This window comes from Theobroma cacao, chromosome 7 (genome assembly GCF_000208745.1).
Source record: "Theobroma cacao cultivar B97-61/B2 chromosome 7, Criollo_cocoa_genome_V2, whole genome shotgun sequence".
NCBI classification, from domain to species: domain Eukaryota; kingdom Viridiplantae; phylum Streptophyta; class Magnoliopsida; order Malvales; family Malvaceae; genus Theobroma; species Theobroma cacao.
In genome coordinates, this window is record NC_030856.1 from 4,006,474 (window position 1) to 4,015,956 (window position 9,483).

At 34.0% G+C, this 9,483-nt stretch overlaps 2 protein-coding genes across 2 annotated transcripts; one reads left to right on the forward strand and one right to left on the reverse strand.

Moving 5' to 3' along the window:
- On the reverse strand, positions 205–1,523 carry LOC18593794 (S-locus-specific glycoprotein S13). Its single transcript, XM_018124219.1, has 2 exons — positions 1,142–1,523; positions 205–626 (listed from the first exon to the last, which is right to left on the reverse strand). The coding sequence occupies exons 1-2, from the start codon at positions 1,521–1,523 to the stop codon at positions 205–207; spliced, it is 804 nt and encodes a 267-aa protein (XP_017979708.1).
- LOC18593795 (calcium-binding protein PBP1) lies at positions 7,888–8,742 on the forward strand. The gene has a single exon (XM_007021164.2). It carries the CDS (start codon positions 8,211–8,213, stop codon positions 8,544–8,546), a length of 336 nt encoding a protein of 111 aa, XP_007021226.1. The 5' UTR covers positions 7,888–8,210; the 3' UTR covers positions 8,547–8,742.

Consider the following 9,483-nt stretch of genomic DNA (forward strand, 5'->3'; position numbering starts at 1 on the left):
CCACCTCAATTACTGCACTGCAAGTTGGTTACTCTCACACTGCCTTTCGACGTCTCAATTTTACTCAAAGCATTGCCAGAAATAGGCTTGAAACCCTTCAAACAACTGCACGGCATATCAGAAGTCATGTTGCAAATACTGAAAACTCCACACCGGTGATACTAGCACTTAGAAGACCCTAAATTATACCAGCGTTGGTCATCTTCAGACCAAGTCTGTAGCTTTAAGCTGCCCAAACACGCCCAACACCATCTGCATAATACTAGAAGAATCACTCAAACCGCAAGTGACGGTGTTGTTACCATTTCGGAACCAACCATAGGCATTATACCTAAGAAAGTTGTTTAAAGGAATTGTCCAATATATTTTAGAACCCTGCATAATAATTAAAGAATCATTAAATTTATCAGAATGGAGTTCCAGGGAGAAAGAACCAGGGGCAGGATCATCTGCGTTTCTCCATGACACTACCGACCAAGTAACTCCATATCTTCTATCATTTCCAAGATTCATTCCAGGCAAAATGGTGTCTGACGGATAATTAAAACTTTGCCACAAAACTTCTAAGCTGATCTGATCATGTAATGTCAGGTTACCTGAATCTAGTAGCCTGGCATGTAGAGAATCTGAGAATTATCAAAGCAATGAACAAAATAACCAGAAAAAAAAGAGAATGAAGAAGAAGATTTTAAATTTCAAAGAATCAGAATCAAATGTTTTTCATTTCCAACTGTATTTATACAGACATTCGAAATTCAAAGGAAACTACCCAACGCTTAGATGTAGCCTTGGGATCAACACACAACTAACTCAGCTGACATTACTAAAATCAAAGAAGCTTAGCACAGTGTGCCAGACAACGGTCACAGCAGAAACGTAAACATAGATGCTGAACCAAAAACGAAGAGTTTACAAGTCGTTTAGAACCGAGAAACTAAAACGACAAAGACTCAAGTCGTATAGAAATAAAGAAAAGAATCATTGACATAAAACGACCCTTTACACATGCGTTTCACAATTCTTGATTTAATTCATGTGAAATGATGACGTTTTGACTTCCTTCTTAACCTCCTTCAACTAGTCGTTGCTCCCTTCTCAGCTCCCAACTGCTTTGACCTGCTTCAACCAATTTCAGATCAACCTTTCAACATGGCATAGGTGTTGCCACTGGTTGTCCTGTTCGTCAGCATGTAGGATATCCTTCCATCAGAAATCACAATGTTCCCATCAGGGTTGATGGCGAAAATAGAAGTGTTACGTAGGAAGGGATATTCTCTATTTGCCACCCAAACCACAGTACGTGTTGACACTTTGAATTTAAACCATATTCCAACGTAATACCTCGAACTGTTTCTGGGAGAAAAGAATCCAAGTTCAAATTTCATACCTGCTGATATAACGGTCTTCGAGAATGTAATCGATTGGCCCTGTTCTGGAGTATCAGTACCATTGATATACTGTAATGCGAGGCACAAAAAAACCAACAAGCGAGAAAGGGAAGCAAACTCACTGCTGCTCATCATGTTTCTTCAGATCGAGAACAATTATATGGCTTTCTGGAATGCTCTAGTTGAGGAAGATATCCGAGAGGGCTGAAAGGAAAATGAGGTTCCTTGTAATTGTTTGATTCCTATGAACACTTCCCATGCAGTTGTTAGAAACTGGATACCAGTGTAAACACTGAAAGGAAGACTAAACTTGTACTATGAATGTTTGACCGAGATATTTGGTTTTCTTCCATGACTTTCTTTTGGCATCGAGGTGAACTTCTTTCTTGTTGCTAGCATCCGTCAGTAATTTCGGTATGAAATTCATTCAGAAACGTGAATCACATCTATAGAGAAAGGAACAAACTAGCAGGCAGACTTGCAAAGAATGGCATTCAAAGGGAGCTTGATGATCTTCTAAGTGTTCTGGTGACATGATGCCGCGACTGCATACAACCTGGGTGTTTGTTGCAGGTCCATCATGCAGGTATGTGTCACTTTTAGGGCCAGCACCTGATCCTTTATTATATTGGTTGTTTGAATGAGGTTCTGGCATTCCAACAGTTGAATGAGTGTAATTTGCTGATTGCATGTCATTTGAACATGTAAAGGGTGACAGAATTGAGATCAAGAAATGTCTTGTTGCGTTGGAATCTCTGAACACTGTTTTTGTTAAAGGGTTGTGTTGTATAGGGAAAGGGTAGGATACTTTTGGTTTTGTGCCGGTTGTGAGCCTGGATTTCAAGTTGATATGGGAATGATGTATAGCAACTTAAAATCTGGTGCGGTTCTGTATGTCTAACAGGGAACACATTATTCGTTGTTTCGAATGAAATTTTAAGTTTCAAAAAAAAAAAATCAATCAGAAACAGTTTCCATGGTTTGTAAAAGGGAAACAATTCCAAGCTAAAACAAAGCCTTGTTGTGTAGCAGTCTGCTAAAGAATCACCCAAAACAACGACCTGATCGACTCGTCAAATATCAATGAAAAGATATTAGAATATCTTTGTGTGTGTGTATGTGTGCGTTCAAAAGAAGCAGCAACATAATTTCATGTTCATAAATTTGTTCTTCTTTTTCCCGCAATGCCCATGAGATAAGACATACTTGACTACAACACAACATAGTACTGAAAGTGAAGTGTCATAACAACCTAATTAGTGCTGGTGCTAAATTAAAGGGGAAGTTAATGATTAAAATTAAGAAAGACTTTCTTGACTCTGAGATGTCACCTACTTGACTTCAATCTCCCTAAAAATGTTCCTGTTCATATTACAACAAACTGATTAATTATCAACCAGATACATTTGTTTCACGCGTTGGCTGATGACTGACTGACCCAGTCTGCCTCTTTTTTGTTCCAGGGAGGATTAACTTCGTTATTGACTCAATTTGGTTGCTGCTCTTGCCACTTTCTCAGCAGTCTTTAGTGTTCAAAAAGAAACTGTAAAAAGAATTTGAGGCTCCCCTATCTTTCCCAACTTATGCTGCATGTTTTAATATGGCAAAGCACATGTCTACATTTATCACAATAAGCTGGGGTTGGGGGAATGGGGGAAATGGAGAACAAATGCAACATTTCATTGCATCATTCGGTTGATTTCAGCTCCTGCTTTAACCCCAAGCTGAGCAAGTTATACGAGTATGATTTGATTTTCATATATCCCAAAATGATTCAAGCAAAGGGTATCAATGAAATGGTGCAGACAGTTGTTCTGTATGTATGAGTATGTTGGAAAGTGCAGCGCAACCTTAATGGACATAGCAGCAGCAGTTTACAATTTTCATCTGATCAATACATTAGGCCATTCTTGTTTTAACTAGAAGAAAAAGGGGAAAATATTATGTCTTAAACAGAACATATTTTGGTCCTGCCATGGAAAGCTACTCAATTTCGTGTCATTCCTTGATCAGAAAATGAAAAAGGATCCCATATATATATCCCTTTATTTAACTAAAGTTAAAGAAACAACCAAGAAACAGAAAATTACAGTAGGTCTTAGGATTTCTCATACTTGGATAATGTAACAAAAGTAAGCCAATTGAACTGGTGGACAATCAAAGTTCCAAGTTGATATAAAATTTGCTCTTCTTTGAAAAAAATTATTGCAGAAAAAACAATCAAAATTCTAAGTCAAACAGCAGTCCTTTTTAAAGTAATTGAACTGTTGCAATGCTGACCTGTGGGGCTGTGTATTTGAGGCCAAACGTCGATTTGAAGGTAAGCAGTTGCTATCATCTAGATAGTTTTTCCACCCACCAAGAGAACAATACAGTCTTACACTTGTAGGTAACATGAGAAAACATCAGAGTATGATGCTATGCTAACGAGCCTGTTATATCATTTACAGAGCAAGTAATTTCTAGCCTGCTCCACCATGCCTGTTACATTTAAAGAAGGCAGGTTGTTTAGGAGAAAGTAGGATCATACTTTCATTGTTAAGCATTGAGAGCGCATCTGACATGGTTGGTCTGTCATCTGCACTTTCTTCAACACAAGGCAACCCTTACATGTTAACATATCTCACTGCCAAATGCGTGGATACTCCCTCCAGCACTGGATCAATCAACTCCAATTCTCTGTTGCTAGGTCCCTCCCTAGATCCAAAGCAACAATCCAAATAAGCAAGAAACTTCGCCAAACATGCAAAATTTCTTCATCTGATATACCACCTAATGAAATTAACAGCAAAGGGAAACAAAACAAAGCCAGCTTCTAAACAAAATAGTAGTATGTTTTTTTATATGATGATTATACCAAACTCTTCGAGATTAGTAAATTTCATATTAATAAGATTTTGGAGTTAAAAGTAAAAAAAAAAAAAAAAAAAGAATAACCCCTTTATTTCTTCTGCCTAGAGAGGAGGGAAAATGTGTAAATATTGTTTATGTAAATTTTCCCCATGAAAACCAATCAAAGATTAAGAACCTCCTTAATTAGATAAGCTGGGAATTAATTATTAAGTGTGAGATGACCATGACCCAATGAAGAAAATGTCAATCCCATGGGGTGATGATAGTTATCTGATGAAATTAATATATTAAATGCCCTTACTTTCTAGGAGTCTGTTTGGTCTGATTTTTTTTTAACTTAAAAGCAATTATAAAACTCTTATGAAAAAAAAAAATAGCTTTTAGAATTAAGCTGAAATTGTTTGGTAAATTTTTTTTTATAAATTATAATTTTGATTAAAATTATGGTAAAAAGTATTTCTTTTTTAAAGAGGGTAATATTGTAATTATTTTTAATAGATAAAGATATTTTTAAAATAAAAATAAAAACTCTCCTGCATTTAAAAAAAAAAGAAAAAGCTCCTCATAAGAGCTTTTCTTAATGCTCTTTTTTAAAAATTTTATTCTTTAAAAAAAGCTATTGTTTTGTGAAGAGCTTCTCAAAATTTATGTTGGACCTGGTTTTTGCTTTTAAAAAGTAGATAAGTTGAAAAAAAAAAAGGCCAAACAAGCACTAGGACTTTAACACATAAAAAATTTATTCTGATAAAAAAATAAAAATGATCGTTAATATAGAAGCAAAATTCCTTATAAATTGATCTTAATTTTTTGTCAACTATGAACCATTCAAATTAATTTAATCTCATTTCAAGATTATAAGAGATAAAAAAAATAGTGCAAGCCCAATTCTCTAACCTCCCTTTTTAGACTTAAGTGAAAAAAATTTAGGGTCGAGCTAGGGCAATTTGGGAAAAAAATTTTAACTTTTCCCGTTGTCACGAGAAAGTTACATTCTCTCATTGATCAATGAGAATCACATTTTCTTTAATCATGAGATTCTCATGAGAAGACATTGTCATAAGTATATTCTATATTAAAATATGAAAACATAATATATTTTTTAAAATTATGTATATCACAAATCCAATCATTTGATAAATTTTTTTTACGAATAAACACGATAGATCTAAAAAATCATCTTAAAAACAATACATCAATTTTATTAAGAGATATTATTGGAATTACTTTTACAGCATGTTATTTTAACATACCTAAAACGTGAACCACCTCCACCGTACCAAATGCAACCTAAATCCCACAATTCTTATCCAAGTTGAAAATCCAAATTCGAAGACTAATAAGGTGATCAGGTTGGGCTACTTTCTCTGAAAGCAACCATTTTGGCATCTTCCTTCATTAAACAGTCCACGAAGCAGGTGCTTCTCACTAAAAACATTTCCGTACACCAAATCCATGGATAAGATACATGCCAATGGATTATAATATCCCCAACATTGTCAATCCATATATAGATAATCCCAATATGCACAGAAGTCAGTTTTATCCTACTGATGTGCTCAATATCATCAATCTGGTCGTGTGATGAACAAGATTCATATATATATGCATAATTCCATGATCCTGTTAAAAACATTGAGTGTATACAGTGGGGAAAAACAATGCAAAACTCATGTCTATTGTCCATTCATGGGGGAACTTTTACCCCGAATCTTTGTCTTCCTATTAGTTTTCCCACACTTTATGAACACAAAGAAAAATCTGGGTTTTCAACATATTCTAATCATTTTTTTTTTTTATTCTCAACTTCCAAAAGCTCAGCATGTCAAATGGAACAGGAAGAAGGAAAGATTCCTGCGGGAAAGATCCATGAAGCGGGGCTTATGGACATCATGCCAAACAAAATGATCTTCACCAGGGAAGAAACTTTTGTGACCACAACATCTTGATTGATTTTGTTGGCATCTCCATGGTAAATCATTCACAAAAGGCTATGGCTAAATTTTTGTACTTTAATTGAAATGAAATGTTAAAAGGAAGGTGCACTGAAACTTCCCTTTTGTCTCAGAGATGCAACAAAAGAATCAATGTAAAGTTTACCTAAGTGGCTTATTTATTTTATTTTTTTATTGGCCATCACATGATTCTCACATCACATCCTTGCTTCCCTTTATAATTTGTATTCAAATTTCAAAGTTTCAAACTTTCGACTTGTCCTTTAAAGGAGGAAACACAGAATTGAGATATCATGATTTTTCCCTTGTATGGAGCTAATAAATTAAAGCTTACATCAACAGCACAACATGTCATGTTTCCTTGCACCTGTCTGGTAGGCTCAATTGTCAATTCATTGATAGAATATCCCTTTTTTTTTTTGTTAATTAATTCATTTTTTTTTAAAGATACTTTTATAATTTTATTAAAAAAATTAAAATTAAAAAATTATTCACAAGATACTAATTGAAAAAAAAATGAGATGTGGTATGAGAAAAGTTGAAATTACAATAAAAATATAGAGTTATATTAATATATTCCATGCTGATTACATAGTAATTGCTTCTTCCTTTTGCTATATTTTGCTCATAATTTATTGCTATTATCAGTGTATAGTATTATGAACAAGGGTCCAAATTAAAGTAAAACATCCCACCAAGTCCTAGTCATGCTGTCACACTGCAGATTAATTATCAAGAGGGATGCAGGACATCCAAAGGACATCAAATGGTACGAAAATGGTCTCAGCCATCTCTATATATATATATATATATATATTAAAACTTAAATTTTACTTTGATAAACTTATTAATTTTACCCCNCTCAGCCATCTCTATATATATATATATATATATATTAAAAACTAATTTTCTTGATAACTTATAATTTTCCCCAATTTTCCTTCCGAGGTGCAACATAATTTATATGTTCAAATATTTGGTAATATTGACTTTTTTTTCACATAATATATATTATATATTTATTCTGTCAATATATTTTCAATGAAATAATGTTATTAACAACCGTTGCCTTGATCAAGTTTCCAACAAAATATTTTGTCGAAAATTCATCATTAAAAATCAATTCTGACTAAAATTTTGAACATTTACTATAGAATCTTTTGTCGGAAAAATTATATTTAATTAGTAGTATTTTAATGCTTAATTTCTTGGTACTGATTAAAGTTGGCCTAGAGTCATAGAAAAAGACTAGCAATTTTGAAATTGGGAGTGTCATATCATGTAGTTTTAAGCTAGCATCAACCCATGATAAGCAATATAGTTTGTTTGTACATGATTATTGCAAGATATTGTACCCCATCTAGAATCTCCTTCAAATAAAGAAATATTAAATATCTTTAATGTAAAGGGATAAATCATAGGAAACACGTGTTGGGAACCCAAGTCCATGAGACAATAATTATTATTTACCCGATAACACATGCAAACACTGGTTAGAGCTAGCTGACGTGAGCGAGTGGTGTTATACCCCTTTAACAACCAGATATGACAATGGAAAATGGTATGGTACAGGTGTAATTGTGTAGTAATCTTTGTTTATTTTCAGGAACCCGAACCCGAACCCAAACCCACAAAGAAAAAGTTATGCCCTTAAAATCCCATGCAACTTCCAGGAAGTAGGGTCTTCACAGAAACCTAAAGAAAAAGATGCTAGCCAATGAAAGGTGCAAGAAGCTCACCATTCCACCATAGAAATTTATCTTATTATCTGTACAATTTAATTGTCTTCAATGGCCACTCACTCTTTCCTGGAAAAACCTCTCGTTCCTCTCCCTATCTCTTTTCTTCAAATCCCTTATATAATCCCCTCCCTGCTCCTTCCTCCTCCACCTCTCCTATTCCCTTAGCTTAGACCACAAGTTACAACCAACAAAAAAGAGAAACAACCCTAGCCAGGCTGCTAGTTAGTTAGCCATTAATATATATATTATATTTGTTTGTTGTTACCCTGAGGGATATGGAACTCGACATTGCAGTTGATTTCGAGGATTACTTTCCATCGATGGTGGAGAGATTGGGAGCTGAAGGGTTTATAGGGGAGCTGTGTAACGGGTTCAGGCTGCTGATGGACTGCGAGAGAGGGCTGATCACGTTCGAGAGCTTGAAGAGGAACAGCATTTTGTTGGGGTTGAATGACATGAGGGATGATGAGATTGTTTGCATGTTGACTGAAGGGGATTTGGATGGTGATGGCGCCTTGAACCAGGTTGAGTTTTGTATTCTCATGTTTAGGTTGAGTCCTGGGCTAATGGATGGATCAAAACAATGGGTGGAGGATTATGATGTTATATGAAAGCTACTCAAATTGTAAAACTAAGTTCAATTCTTCTTCTTCATCATCATCATCATCTTTGTTGTTTGTTTTTCCATTGTTGGTAAGCATGAAAATCTTCAAGCTCAGAATTGCAATTCAATGGAATTAAACCATGTCTTGGAGAAGCAAGAATAAGAAATAAATTAAGATCTGTAAGATCTTTAATTCTACTTAGTTTTTATTCTAGTTTCCAATTATTATTACTTCATATTACCCAAAAACAGGCTTTTATCATGTCCTTCTCTTCCTCTCTCTCTCTCTCTGACTATCTTCCATTATTGTAATCATAAAATAGAGTTGATTTGCAGATTTCAAAAAGGCTAATATTAGTGCTACCATTTTCTTATGAGAAACATAACTAAATAATTAAAACCCCATGTGGAGGTTTTGAATTGATGGATCATTATCCAACACCTTTGCTTTAATTTAAACTATTTTATTCTCTTAATTAATCAACCATTTTTCAATTCAAATTAATCAAATTCTACTGTTGATATATAGTATATCGTTATTTTGAACAATTTCTAATATAAAAGCAAATAGTTTTAATTAACTTGTTCATCAAATTTCTACCAAGTTCAAATAACAGGAATAGGACTTTAGATTTCCTTTTCCTCGAAAATAAAATTAAATTAAATAGGCTAATTTTTAGGAAGGAAAAATATAGGAGAAATTGAAACCCCTTCAAAAAAAAGAAGATAGAAGAAAAGGTGGGAGAAGCAAGTAAGAATAATTCAGTATAATGAAAGCAACAAGACCTAGCTAGGAGTTAGAAAGTAAAAGCCATGACATGTTATGGAGTAGGATTTATGAGATTTCTGCAACCAAGTCAAGTAATACCAACAGAAAGAGACAAATTTAATCTCTTATATACAGCACTAGGATATATATATATATATATATATATATATATAAT